Genomic DNA, 15636 nt, shown 5'->3' with positions numbered 1-15636 from the left:
AGATGCACGGGAAAGAGGGGAGATGAGGGAAGAAGTGGCACTTCACTGCAGGACTTCTCTCCACAGGGTTCACAGATGAGTTTAGGGTTGCTGGGTGGTTTCTGGTGTAAAAGGCACCCACTTTCGACGTACCGCACTGATGTATCGCACACTGAAGGTGTTCTCACCCAACATCAAAACAGTCTGATACAACTTGTGATCCCTTAAGCTGCAGATAACAATATTTTCAAAGGATGTCTGAGTCTTTTGAGAGAGTGTGCCTCTGGAACGTAAATGTTCGGGTAGCGTTTGAGTGCAACAAACCCTTTTTTCTCCAAAAATTGTGTTTGCACAGTCAGTTTTATGTGTGAGTTTAAAGATGTATCCTTTTCAGAAACTGTCTCCAAGGTTCTTCAAAGTAATACCGGGGGCCAAGGTAATGCCATCCAGAATGTGTTTTTAAAAATACAGTAACTTCAGTTTAGTATGAATTTAGAATTAGAACATTTCAAGTCATCTAGGCTTTAATTTAATTGGGACTTGATAGTAGTTAATCTGCAATGCAGATTTAAATATTACTTGCAGAGCAGTGGAAATGTATGCAACATTTTCGATGAATGTTACTTGACCAAGGCATGGATGATGTCATACACACTGGCCCAAGAATAGAACCCTGTAAAACTCTAAGACTATCTTTGTGTGTTATTTACATGAATAAAACAATTCATCATCAGATAATCATGACTCCAACCAGCACTGCTGTTTTTCCTCTGATGTAAAATGTTGGTAATGCTGGATGCTGCACTCAGACAAGCACAGACACAAGTTCATGGTCCAGATCATTAGTAGCATTCACTAAACTCTTTTTGTGTTATGATGATCTCAATATCATGACCTATACTCTCAAAAAACCTCACTTTTCAAATGAGAGTTGACTTATTTCTTACAAGAAATAAAGGGAAGGTGGGATAAGACCCCTTAGCCTGGTAATATCGAAGTTAATTAACAGAAAGACTTTTTTGAACATTTGTCCAAGTTCAACATACAATCAGTCAAGATCAGATGAATTTCTAAAGCTGCTTTATTTGATGATCGATCCGTGACATCTTTGGGGAGAAATCCCGATTTGTAGTCCCCGTTTGCCTCCAATAAACCCAAACCACTGTAGCAATATTATAGCATCTACTTGGGTAATTCCCTGACTAAAGTCAGCTTAGCCCTGATGACTATGATTATTTAAGCATCATTTGCTTCTCTAAAGCTACAGAGGCCATTAAACATCTGCTTTCACAAGCTTGTAGCACTGAGCATGACCAGTAAATTCAAGTGGTTATTAAAATTTAGGTGAAATCTCCCATAATGCTGAAATTGCAGCCATTCTTCTAGGAAGGCCTGCCACAGGATTTTATAACCTGACCGCAGCAGGGGATTTTCTCACAGCCAGGTACTGAAGTATCAGTGAGGTCAGGCATGGATGTCGGGAGATAAGACCTGACTCGCAGTTGGTGCTACAACTCATACTGAAATTGCCAGACGGTCAGAGAAATGCTTCAACAACAAACTCAGATTAACAGATTAAGATTTCCTTTTATAGATCTAAGGAGCAGAGCCCAGACCATGATAAGCACCTTCAGGCCAAAAGTACACTCCTGTATCAGTGTGGGACAAAACACAGAAATATACTGTATCATGGCTGCAAAATCTTTTACGCTTTTAAAATATAAAAAACATGCAAACCCTTTAAAAAGTTCCCTGCCAGAGTCACTGCTCCATGACCCTTTGTGGTGGCGATTTATCATACGAATGAAATTTTTAAATTGCAGTGAAGAAGAAGGTGACAGATGGGTAAAATAGCAGACGAGATTTTTTGTTAGGTTTCTTCAGCGAGGGATCCTGTCCACTTATTTTTTAATCTACACAATGTAAAAATAACATAATGTAATTTATATTTAGGTGTTGGCATCACCTTGCACTTTCAGGAATTGTGATGACCGTGAGCTGATAGTTGATGAAAAAAAGTATTTAGCGCCTAATCGTTCAGGTAAACGTTAGTTGCAGCTCACACACAGATGGTGCATACACTGTGTACTGTAGGAACATGTTACTAGAATCACAGTTTTAACTGTTGCACTCTGTGTTCACACCAGAACTACTACTACAATCTACAAATCACAAAGTCTGATTTTTTTTATATGGGTAAATATATCTCCCAGAAGACTCATAACACTGTCAGATAATCCTGTTATTTTTTTGTTGTTGTTATTTATTACACATTGAACAAGCGCAATGTTTCATGTTCAAACTGGCTCCCCGTCTAGAACAGGAGAACCTGGACAAAATACAGTAGCTGTGATTTGTCGCTCGGCCAAGCTGACAGCTGCAAAGTTCTGGCCGTTTCTTTAACCCCTGCCTCTTTACAGCAAAGCTAATTTCAGTTCTTTCTTGGTTCCCTGCTGAAGTAATTTTGCTTTATTAGCAGTAGTTCTGCTTGGAATAATAAAGAAAAAGTTGATTACAGCAATTCAAAGCCTTCTACATCTTCACTTGTGTTTGAAAGTACACAACGCTTAATGCTCCGACAACAGTTGCTCGTACAAATGCAAGTAATTATTCTGCATTTGCTGTTTTCTCTTCACTTTCTATTGATGGTACCCAATTAGTTCTACATCACAAGTTTTATTAATATACCAACTTTTCAAAACAGTCTAATGACAACAGTATAATAACAACGATTTTTTTTTGTAAAGCTTTGTAAAAGTTTTGATGTTATGAATCATCATGTGAAATTCTGGGATGACTTCAAGTTTATTTATGAATGTCCTTTTTTTTTTTTCCCCTCCCCTGATGAAATAATAATTATTTGCAGCCTTGAGGTTTCCTGCTATAATTAATCAAGTGAAATTGCTTGGAAATGTTAAATAAAGATCAGCCTCACATTTTACCAGTTTATGCTGGCGAGGGAATTGAGAACAGACGTCCTCTTGTTTTAAGGACTTAGGAGCTGATTTGGATTTAGACCCACTTCCACAGGTAAAGAGTGAGATGGAAAGTACACGAAACAAAAAAAAAAGAGCCGGATAAGAGAGAAACAGGAACAAAGTGGGAAACAGGGAGTAGCAGATAAAAGTGAGGGTGCTGGGGAAAATGCATTAAATGAGCGAGAGGCAAAAAAAGAAATGAGACCAGTGAGATTGCAAGATGGAGAGGAGAAACACAATTAGGCACAGGCTGACAGAGAGGAACAGGAGATGCAGGAGTAAATAGATATGAAATGGCGTGGAGCGCGTCACAGCTTGGTGACAGAGTTGAAAGAGAGACACAGCTAAAGATTGTGAGCGACAGAGGTAAGAAAGATGAAGAGGTGTGAAAGCAAAACGGAAGCGAGAACGCAAGCCGTGAGAGACGAGGGGTGGAAATTGGCTGCGGGACGTAGCATGCATATTTCCCCAGGAGTGGAGGCGAGCCTTTATTCTCAAGTCCAACAGCATTAGGCAGCGTGTCTTTCAGCGGATGCTGGCGTGACACTAAACCATACTCTCCAGGAAGCATCCATTCTAATCATATCCCTCTTCAGCTAGGGCTCTCAAGTGGCAGCACAAAAACAACCCTACATACCCCTCCCCCAAAAAATACAAGGCCAGGAATGCTCACACACAATTACACACAGAATCGGAGCATGACATGCTCGCGTACAGGTGAGTGTGCCATTGATAGGCAGGCATACTGGGGTACACCTTCAGCAGATATTTAACACTTTCTCTTACCTGCATTCTAAAAAATAGAAAGAAAGAAATAAACAACAACAACAAAAAACACAGCTATCACTGGGATTTGTCCTTGACTGAAGGAGGATATATCATCACTGAGCTATCATCAGCCAGGCTCACAATTTTTGGACAGGGTGCCCCAGCCTAGACTCATATCAACAAACAACACACCACAGCTAGCACTTTGGTCATTTTCTCCCGGCACACCATTACCACAACACCAATCCCATTATAAAGCAACACAATGCGTCAATGTCCCCAAAGCGAGCCAGTCAGCTACAGCGGAGGCCTCACAAGGCATGTTTAACTCAGTTGAAGCAGACGGCTGCATACTCAGAGTCTCTGTGCTTTGATGCAGAAAGTGTAGCAGTATGAAGGGAGAGATAAGACACTTCAGAGTGTCAGGCGGAAATCCAGAGACAGATACACAGATAACGGATCGGTTGTAACATCTGAGGAGATGAATTTAGGGGTGTCTGTGTGGCATTTTACACACAAATCTTTAACGTAACATGTGGCATAATCCTTATCTGAAGACCAGTTTCTAAATGTTTGTAAGAGTATCTGTCTAACTGGGTTAGGAGCTTGAATAAGTACTCTAAATCACTGGATTATAATTCTTTTTTCCCCTATTTAGTAGGGGTGCAACGATATTCGTATCGATATTGAACCGTTCGATACAGTGCTTTCGGTTCGGTACGCATATGTATCGAACAATACAACATTTGTAATTTATTTTATCAATTTTCCTTCTGACGATGCTGTCTGTGTTGAGCGCTCAGTGAATCTGTGTTCGACTACTCCGCCTAGGCTGCACTGTCGAGCGCAGATCCACTGAGCGCTCAACACAGACAGCATAGTCAGAAGGAAGAGCGCAGGGCAAGCTAGCGAGACAGAAGTTAAGCTCTACTTGCAACATTCAGATCTGGCGTTTGGAATTACTTTGGTTTTCATGTGACGTATGACCCTGAAGGTAAGCGAGTCATGGACTAAAGTAAAACAGTATGTTGGATGTGCCATGCAATGCTCAATTACATTGGTGTGAACTAGTGTGTTAGCGCAGTTAGCTCGTTAACGTGTTTGCCGTCTAGCCCCATGCACGGAGCGATCGGCGGTAGCTCGTTAACGGAGATTTGCCGTGTTGTGGCGTTAAGGTCATTTCAACGAGATTAACCTGAAAGCACTAGTGGGAACACAACGAATATGACTGCACATTTACGCCGACATCATCCTAGTGCAAAGACAAGTGGAAGCAGACAAAAAAAAGCAAGCATGCTACTAACTTTAGCCGAGTCATTTAGACAGCTGTTAGCACATGATTCTCCTTATGCTGCTGAGAATATAGCCCAGAAGAAGCGGATAGTATAGCTTTTATTTTGGAAAGAGACATTTCTCTGTAATAAACTCTCTTTTCCAAAGATGAGTGATTCCTCAATCAGATACAGGGCTTGCAATATCGCTAGCCCGACGTCCTGGAGCTAGCGATTTTTTCAGTCGGGCTACCAAAATCTATCTCTTCCCTGCCCGTCGGGCTATTGTAGGAAAAATATATGTCAATGCTTTTGCATTCTTTCAGAAATGTAGCTGGGTAATTATGTCATTGGCATCGGTGAGCCACTGTCAATATGTGACATATTGAAGTCGCGTTTGAATTTGCGCTTGTTTTTTTGCTTTCACTTTGCAATCGTGCGAACTGTGTATAGAGAGCGACAGCACTGATCTGTGAGTGATGATAATTTGTGCACCAATTCCTCTGACATCGTCTTATTAATCGTTAGCTTACTATGCAAACATGACAAGTGAAATCTCCCGCAGCAAGCTTAAACATGTGAGAGGTTGATCGCGCAGAGAATCGCTGAGCTTATGTGAGTGAGCGTGTAAAAGCATTTCAGTTCTGCTGAGCCAAATAAGACAGGTCAGGGTGAAGAAGTGACAGCCAAAGAAAAGCTTACCACAAAACGGAGAAGTTATGACAAATCAGACTATAAGGCAAAAAGAAAGTGCAGCTTTATGGTTTCATGGACAAAAGAATTTCTGTGGCTGCAATATGATGAGCTAAATAACCAGGGCTGCACATAAGTGGTCCGCAGGTGCGCATTCGCTGTCAAAATAAAAAACACGCACAAGGGTTAGGGTTAAATTAAAAAAACTGTACTTTTGAGTTAAAATATATATTTATAATTTTAATAAATGACAAATTAAAAATGCATGAACATTTTTTTGTATCGAAAAAATATCGAACCGTGACACCAAAGTATCGAACCGAACCGAACCGTGAATTTTGTGTATCGTTGCACCCCTACTATTTAGATATTTTTACTTCCACTATTTAAAGTCTAGCCTGGTGCAAAATGGCCAAATGGGTAAGCATACACTGGGACAGAAATTATGCTCACGTTGATTTAAAATTTATTGGGAAGCAGCACAAAAAACGTAGCCTTAAAATATCCAATATTTCACAGAGCCGTCCTCGGGGTGTGCTGGATGTATTTTTGCCTGAGCTTTCCTATTTTAATATCTGATTCAGCTGTTTGCACCAGAAATGTATGAGCTTTCTGCCGGAATGCAAAAAAAAAAAAAAAAGCAAAAAAGCATTTAAATCAATTTATTGGTATCTAAGACAAGAATATAACTCCCTGCTTCCTCAGTGTCAGGGGGCTAGAGTAGACGATGACGTGGAGGGTGATGGCAGTAATGACGTGCGTTTGTCTTAGAATACAAACAGAATCACACAGTGACCACAGGAGTGGGTTTGCTTGTGATCTCTCTCTGTGTTTTTCCATTTAAAAAGGTGTTGCGTCATCACGGCATTGTCTGGTGGTGAACCTGCTCTTTCTAAAGAAAACCAGGGCAGCAGGGTCAGGGAAGGCTGCGGAGGGTCAGAGGTCAGTGCTTACCCCGCACTTGCTGAGAGCGATATACCACCATCGCTCCCTCACCGAGCGGAAGCTGCGGCCACCCACGCAGCTCAGGACCTCCTCGTTTCCATCCCCTTCCACCTGGGAGGGGAAGAAATGCACGTATTATTATCCAAAAATGCAGCACATTTTGCCTCACAGAGACACTGAGCTGTCATAGTAGATTTTGGAGCCTGAAATATCAAGATACAAACATATTTCACACCCCAGCGTAGCCTGAAATGTGGCAACAAGATCCAGTAACCGCAACAACAACAGAGTCATGCTGTTAGTCACACATTCTAAAGTAACACACCACTTTGTGTTGCTTGGTTAAAAAAATAAAGTGTGAAGAAAGATCTTTGGGAACCTTTCTGTTTGATTGAGATGCATCATTACCAGAGGAAAAATGTAAATAAGTAAAACGTTATGCAAACACATTACTCGCCTTTAGCTCTCACTCCCTCTCGGTTTACTGATTTGCTCTCTTACTTTACAGAAGAGTATACAATAGGAACGAAAAAAATATGCTAAACTGTCGGATGATAAAAGGAGAAAACATCATACTCTGTAAAGGACACACATGCTGTTCAAGACAGCAAGCTCAGTGGTCAACTTCAAATACAGAAAAGCATCCCTGCACTGGATTTCCAAAGATTTGCTTTGTTTCTCGCTTAGGGACAAGATGCTGTAGAGTGCAACTGTGCGTGTATATATAAATCTGTGTTTGTGTGATGCTCTTACCACACAGCCTGACCAGGTGTAGCGTGTGGTGAGGTTGATGACCTGGTTGTTTTCAGGCCTCAGCACGGCTTCCTTCTGGTAGCAGTTCTGACATCAGCGGACACAGAAATATCAAAACAAGTTTTTAAAGCCTCCACGAAGTGCTTTTCAGTAAACCTCAGGACAAGATGTACCCACAGTTGTTGGGCTCCCAGAGAGATATTTCTCAGTGCACAGAATTCATGGTGACTTTAGTTGAAATCTGATTGAAAACGTGCTTCTGATCTGTTTGAATGCTGCAAATAAAACTGATGTTTTCTGACTCTTCTGCAGTGGATTTCTGTTCCCTGTCTGACTGTTTGACATTAATGTTAAAAGCTGTGTGACGTATAAGGGCCGCAGCATTTGATTCAGAGAATCTGACACGAGAAACTGACTGAAAGCTGAGAAATGATGTGCTGTTTGTAAGTGCACTGAAAATATCTCAACATGATGTCTGTGTGTCACAAGATGTCAGGGAGAAGAAGAATACACCACCAACCAAATTACTTTAGTGCACCAGCCAAGAAATGCACTGTATTTGGGTCATTTTTTTTTTTTGGGCTGTTCTAAACCATTTTAGCACGGATTTTTCCAATATGCCGCAAAACACTTCATAACCTAAATAACTGTTATAGCCATTTCCAACTCTGAAATTCGCCCTAGTTTAAACAACACTAGAAACTTATAAAAAACCAGAAGGTTAATTTCCACACATGCTGCTGGACCACAAGGCTTTTACAGAAGACAGATGTAAAATTATATACTGACAGAGGGTAAATCAAAGCTCAAAAAGTACTTCAAACTGACCACTTTTCATCATCAAAGCGACAAACACATCATTTCCTACAGTAGATACCTTCACTCTGGTCACACAGCGTAACTTACAAAGAAAATTACAGCAGCATTTAATAGGATCATAAAAAAAAAAAAAAAACAGTTTAACATAGGGCTGTTCGATATAACGATATATATCGGATGACGATATAAAAACGTCTATCGTTTCATTTGTTTCGTGGTGTCGCACAATAAACTGTTTACGACAATATTTTTTCATCATTTTGATGGTCACTGTAGTGGCTATATTAATTTCTTAAAGTTCTCTCTTTCTCTTATATTTTATATAACCACACTACAGATGGACAAGCGCCTGTTTTTATGCGTTGTCCTTAGCAACAAAGACGGTAACACCATCGCGGGTCCGCTTGTTTATGTTCCACATAAACCTTTCACAATAAAGCTCAAGATCCTGTTGAGACTTTTCAAAATAAACTGAATCACGTGAAAGAGCAGATTATTTACGGATGAGAATTAAAAAAAGAGCCGTCAGGTGCTAAAAAATAAACCTTAGACTCAAACGTTAGAACAGGCTTTTCCCCGCAGCATGCCGTGTAATAAATACTCACAAAGAAAACGGCGGCCTTTACAACCTATGTCTAAAAATGTATCGTTTGCATCAGCTACATGACGCGCAGCTGGAAACACTTCCCGCAAGACGAGCTGCCCGAGATTCACAGAATTTACAGAAAATGTTCCATTTTTGTGATTTATATCGTTATCGGACGATAGAATTCTTATATCAGGATATGAGATTTTGGGCATATCGCACAGCCCTAGTTTAACATCAAGACTCTGTGTTTAAATTACAAGAACTGAACATGGCAAGGAAAAGTTCTTTTTGAGACTTCATTACGTGCAGGGATGAAGAATTTATCATCCTGAATGTAATTCTGTTTTTCCATTTCCACATCAGCGTCAGAACATCACTGCACAGCATACTGTTCTGACCAGATCCTTTCCACCCTCCTTACACACACCAACACATCTCCTCATTACTGGGTTCTCTGTGACATACCAGCTCCATCCTCTTTTTGGAAATGTTTCCCCAGATCTCAGTTGGAAAACAGTGCAAAATGCTGCATTTCAATAAATGTAATATTTCTGTTTAACACGAACCAAAATATTTAAAAGTTCCCTATTCCCTCCAGATTTTTGTGCAATGTTTAGTTATTATCGTATAATCAACCAATAAACATGTCATGTGTTAAGATATATAGATCTCCATACAGTATATCTTATAACATCACATGGATACAGTCCAAAATTATTAGACCACTTATTAGACTACTCGTCAAAAAAAATAAAATATTAATATTTAGAAATGAGTCGAAAAGTTCTTTGAAACTGAAAATTATATTGTTATTTATTAGGCAAATAAAATTTGAGCCGGCACGCTGGTCTTTTCTGAGAAGTCAGAAACTAATCAAGTATTAATTAATTAACAGTAAATTTGAAAAAGTGGATAGTAATAATTATATTTTAGCATTAAAAGTCATTTAATGTAATCTTCTCAATTAGAGAGCTTCTGCATATTGGTGGATTAACCATTACAACAAACATCAAAAAGAGATTTAAGTAATTACCAATACAATACTGTTAACTTAGGTCAGCTATGGCATAAACCTCACATTGGGTGGTCTAAAAAAAAAAAAAAAAAAAAAAAAAGCACTGTTTCAATGGCTCAGCATTTTTATGCAATCTTTAGTCATTGTATTGTAAACAACCAATCAACATTGGATAAGATAAACTATATAATATCTATATATATGAGTTTTACTAAATGTGGGTTGATATGTGCACATACATAAATTGTTCTATTGTTTTGCCTTTTCTCTCAAGCATATTGGATTAAACAAACTGCATTAATACACTAATGAAGTGCAGGCTGTTTGCTTTGAGGGTATTTGAAGCTAAAAGTCTATTCAGTCAGTGCAAAGGATTTACAGACCATTTAAAGATAGAGCCCCAGCCTTTGATCAGTTTCCTCGTATAAAGACAAGGTTATGTTGCTCACCAAAACTGATATAAATGTGATCAAATTAAGCTCATGAGTATGCACTGTAATCCAATGTGTTAGGGAAAAGCACGGGAACAACAAAAAATGTTCTTGAACCAGCCTTTAATGTTGCGTTATTACTTTTAGAAAGTAGACATTTATATGAAGGAAGCTTATTCTGTCATTTCGGTTCACACGGGGCTCCCTAGTGTCTTGCTTTGTGTTCACAACTTTGGATTGTACCATACTTGATCACTGCAAGTATCATCAATAATACACAATTGCCTGATAGTAAATAGTAAAAAGATAGTAAAAAAACAAAACAAAAAAAAAACCCCTCCTTTTCCCCCCAGACTGTCAGCTTTTAAGGACAACTTTTCTTTATTCGGAGCAGAGCGAGAAACGTGTGATCCAACGGTTTAAATGTGAAAATTAGCACCAGCGATGACATGTGAATAAGCAAATGGAGCAGCACTTTCCTTTGATAATAGCTTGTCAAGGACATGATGCTGAGGGTGTCGATGTCTCACCTTTTCAGGCCTCTTGTACACAGCTGGCCACTGAGAACTGTCATCAAAGTAGAGCAATATGTTCTGACAGCAACGAGACTGCAAAGAGGAGACAGAGAGAGAAAAGGAGAATGAGAAAGAGATTGCGCTGGGTTGTGGATATCAGAGAGGAGGCAGTGAGACAATATGAGATTTATTTGACAAAATTGTTTCCAAAGTCTGCGGGCAAAAGCAGTAAAGCAACGCCAGGGAATGAAAGGATGGAGTGGATGTACAAAACACTCTAAAGGAAAAAAAGGACTCCTCCTTTTTCTTTTTTTTAGGGCATTAACAACAGATAGAGCAGGAACAGCCAGAGGAAGAAGGAGAGAAGGAAAAGAGCAGTGGTATCAGTTTTTATTAGGTGAGAAAAAAGACAGAATTAGCCGAGAGGAAAACACTAAACAATTAAAAAAAAATTGTGAAGACAGAGCAGATGATGAACGCAAAAGTAATGTGTAACAGACACACATTAAACTTAACATGAGGCATCCTACCTTTGGGTAGCGAAATCGGAAATCCAACCGCCCAAACTCGGTAAGAAAGCAGAAGCGTGTAAGGAAAACCCAGTCCTGTAATCAAGAAAAGAAAGAAGCTAAAATGTAAAATAAATTAAAAAATTGATATGATCAAGGTAAAATGAAACTTTTACCAGCATGCTACTATTCATTTTTTCAGCCATCACAGCAGTTCTCTAAGCATTTGCCTCACGCTGCTGTCAATATCAGACTGTATTGAGGTTTTGTAGTTAAAAGACCACTAACCATGCAATCTTAGATTGTCCACTATTTTGGATTTGTGACAGTATAGGATCAAGTTAATAAGCCTCAAGTCACACACATGGGCCAAGACACCAGTCTGCAACCATCTGGCAACCAACGTTTGTGAGGAAAAAAAACAAAAAGTGTTTTCCCCAACCGGTTGGTAAAAACATCATCCGTAGTTTGCATGGAGCACGCAACCTCATCCATAAGAACTGTCCAACTACAATCGCAGCAGTGAAGAAAGGTTGATAAGTGTAACACAAACCAGAAAAGGAGACCGTTTGCTTTCAAAATAAAAGCTGCACCTTAGAAAAGTGTTGGCTGCAGTGATGAGGCCATTTTGGAGGCTTCCAGGTCTAAAGATTGAAGCCTGTGGAAGTGCCTTAAACTTGTCAGAGAAACATTTTGAGCTATGACCTCAGTAAACATTTTCCCGTGGAGTTCATAAATTCAATCAGTAGTTTCAACTGTTTCACAATACAACATGGAGCTTGTCTAGCAAATTATGGTCCCCATCATGTTATTATCTTTATATGCCAGCTATAATTATGCTAATTAGCACTAAATACTAAGGCTTATTTCAAAAGTATTAGATAAATTAAAATTTTTACTTGTTCATTAGATTAATCTAAAACAAGTTATGAAAATTCAAAAGAGTAAGGAAAAAGCCTTTTCTCTCTAAAAAGAAAAAAAAATGCAGAGACTAAAGTGGAGATGCACAACACCACAGCATATCAGCCCAAACACCTCATACTAACTGTCAAACACAGTGGTGGAGGTGATGATTTGGGCTTACTGTGCAGCCACGGGACCTGGGCACCTTGCAGTCACTGAGTCATCCATGATATACCAAAGTATTCTAGAGTCAAATGTCAGGCCATCTGTCTGATAGCTAAAATTTGGCTGAAAGTGGGTTATGAAATAGGACAATGACCCCAAGCACAGCAACAAATCCACAGCAGGATGTCTGAGAAAGAAAAGAATCAAGGTGTTGCAATGACCCAGTTAAAGTCCAGACCTAAACTGCATAAAACTGCTGCAGCGTGACCTTAGAGAGATGTGCATGAATGAATCCCCACAACCCACAAAATTCCTCCACAAGGACTGATAAAGTCAACTCCAATGGTTGAGTTTTTTCTTTAGGTAAAGTTGGAGAATAGATTAGACATTTAGATGTTGCACAAGTTAAAAAACAAAAAACTTTTAATTGTGTACATTCTCTGGGTAATGCTGATATTGCATCCAAAATGTATTTAAAAGCTTATCCAATAATTACTTGGATATATCAGTAAACAGACCAACCAGCAGCCAGACATTAACTTGCCTGAAAGCTACAGCACCAGCTCGGCTAAAGAACAGAGAGACTGCGGGGAAGGAGACATATGGAAGTTAAAGATATAAAAGGAAGGGGAGCCGGAGGGAAGAGAAGAAAGAAAATAAGAGATGGTGAGGACATAAATGGAGCTATAAAGACAAGTAAGAGCAAACACCGGGAAAGCGAGTTATAACAGCAGGGAAGAGTTAAGAAGCATTAAAAGAAAAAAAAAAAATAAAGCAGAAAAGCAGTGAAAAACCAAGAAGTTGATGGAATAAGAACAAAAAGAAAAGTATAAATGAAAGAGCTAGTGCCAAGAGCATAAACTTCTAGAAAGGGTAAGCAGAAAGGGCATTAGGGGGCTGCTGAGCACATTAATAAGAAAGAGGTGGAGAGGAAGAAAAAAGTATTTCTTCTTAATATTATTCAGCCATAAACTTAGCAGCATGAGACCAGATAACAGTGCTGATGGTGTACTTCACTGAGCTTACATAAGGTACTTGCAGCAGCGTGAGGATGGTGGATCAGTCACTGGTGATCTCTCTATACATTGTTCTATACAGCTGTGGGTAGACACACACTGTAGATATGGATCATAGTGCTGAACACAGAACTAACACCACATCACTTATATGTTGTTTACACACGCTTCTCCGTCTGGATGACTGCCCAGTGCGAGTAGGCCCTACTGAGGCAGCCAGAATGAATGAACTGCTTTAAAACTAAAATGAGACATCAAATCCTTAAGAAGTTGTAACAGCTAATCTTGTAAAATTAATACACCAAATGGTAGAAGTCTCATTTGTACAAATGGCATTAGGGGAAAGACTGAGGCTGGATTTATATTTGAAATACTGCAGGTTTGTGGTAAAAGCCTCACAGTCACTAGGGTGTCGCCCGTGATTAACAATATCTTAAGTGCTTGGCTAGCAAAATGACAGACAATGGCCTCTGCAGTTTACAAAAGTAGATGATTAAATTTAGGGTACAGGCTGGGCGTTTCTGACAAAGTCAAAGTATTTCTGGCTTACATCTAGTGCTGGATGTCATTTTTAAAGGTTTGCACACTGCTGGTATTAGATTCATTTTGATAGTTACACAATACAACGCTGTTTATACAATGCATTTGAAATGTAAATAAATAAATCATTGAGGCAAGAAACATTGTGAATTTTGATTTATACGTAGCAGTTAACAAATTCAACTTGCACACTAGGACCTCTGGCTCGAGACCAGCAGGAGACTTAACCCCTGTCCCGAGTTCAGATAAAGAGGAGGCTTGAATCAGGAAAAGCATCCAGTATAAAAATGGGAAATCAAACATACAGATCCATCTAACATAGTAACCCCATGAGAAATAATGAGCAGCCAAAAGCAGCTCCTCATTTTCTTTTTACAATTTTTCATTTTTGAAATCAAACTACATACAATACAACACATTTTTGTTACAAGCACTGAGCTGTACTTACCTACAATTACAGTATTTACTTCCAGCACTAAAACAGTTTCCAGTTTAGCTTCTGTTGTATTTGTGACAAAAAAAAAAAAAAAAAAAAACAATACGAAAAAGCTTTAATGCTGATCCACAGATGACGTCAAATGAAGCAAGACTGTTATCTTAAAGATTAGAACAATTTACATGCTGCAATTTACAAGGAGCAGCCAGGCGCTGCTAATCAAATGCACTTAATTAACTGATCATCAGTAAGTGTGACCACCTCTATAAATGCAGATGTTTTGGTCTGGAGTATTCAAGCGTGTGTTAACAAAATGCTAAAGAGGAAAGTCATCAGCAGTCTTAAAGAAGTAATTGTTGCCGCACATAAATCTAAGAAGCGTTATAAGGTCATTTCCAAACAATCTGGATTCCACCTACAGTGAAAATGATGATTCATTAGTGGAAAACATCATTCTTCCCAGGAGTGGATGTCCCAGCAAATCCACCCTAAGATCAGACGATGCAATGCTTAAGGAAACTGCAAAAAACCCAAGTTCTACATCTCAGACTCTACAGGCCTCAGAAGACTGGACAAGAATGGCCTGTTTTGCCAGCAGAAATCATCTTCTCTCTAAAAAGTACCTCGCAGCACACCTTAAGTGTGTGAAGTTGCATCTGAACAAAGCACGAGACTTATGGAACAATGTCTTTGGTGAGATGAGACCAAAGTGGAGATATTTGCTCATATTGCACCTCACACCAACTGTCAAGCACAATGGTGGAGAGGTGAGGATATGAGCTTACTGTGCAGCCACAGACCCTGGGTTCCTTGCAGTCATTGAGTTAAACATGAACTCTTCTGTGTGCTTAAGTATTCTAGAGCCAAGCTGGAGGTTGACCACAATTGGGTCATGCAAGAGGACATTGGCCCCAAACACAGCAGCAAATCTGCTGAAAAACAAAATAATTAAAAAGGTGTTTTCTAGACAAAGTTCAGATTTTCATCATGCTGAGGAGGGACCTTAAGAGAGCTGTGCATAAACAAATGCCCAAAAACCAATTAACTCAATAAACAACCTTATAAAGAAGAGTGAGCCATAATTCCTCAACAATAATGGGAGACCTATCAAGTCATACAGAAAATGGTTGCTTTAAATTATTCCTGTCAAAAGTGGTTCTACAAGCTATATAAGATGCATACGGTAACCTCGACAGCAGGTGTTGCATTATAAATGTCACAATCCCAGATATTCTCTGAGGTTGTCATCCAAGGAGAGATGCTGCTGGTCTATTTAATTGACAAGAAACATATAAAAGAAATACATTGTCA

At 39.3% G+C, this 15636-nt stretch overlaps 1 protein-coding gene across 1 annotated transcript in view; it reads right to left on the bottom strand.

Annotated features, from left to right (window-relative positions):
- The window catches only part of tmem145 (transmembrane protein 145), a 41486-nt gene that overhangs the window by 16445 nt on the left and 9405 nt on the right, over nt 1–15636 (bottom strand). The window contains exons 2-5 of the mRNA XM_040030263.1: nt 11287–11361; nt 10772–10849; nt 7388–7474; nt 6644–6745 (exon numbers count right to left, since the gene is read on the bottom strand). Of these exons, the coding sequence (XP_039886197.1) occupies nt 6644–6745; nt 7388–7474; nt 10772–10849; nt 11287–11361 (342 nt within the window). The remainder of the gene's footprint in view (nt 1–6643; nt 6746–7387; nt 7475–10771; nt 10850–11286; nt 11362–15636) is intronic.

Source organism: Simochromis diagramma, unplaced genomic scaffold, assembly GCF_900408965.1.
Source record: "Simochromis diagramma unplaced genomic scaffold, fSimDia1.1 OVJJ01000361.1, whole genome shotgun sequence".
Lineage (NCBI taxonomy): Eukaryota > Metazoa > Chordata > Actinopteri > Cichliformes > Cichlidae > Simochromis > Simochromis diagramma.
Note: the sequence above shows the minus strand (reverse complement) of the source record. Positions and strands in the feature narration are given on the sequence as shown.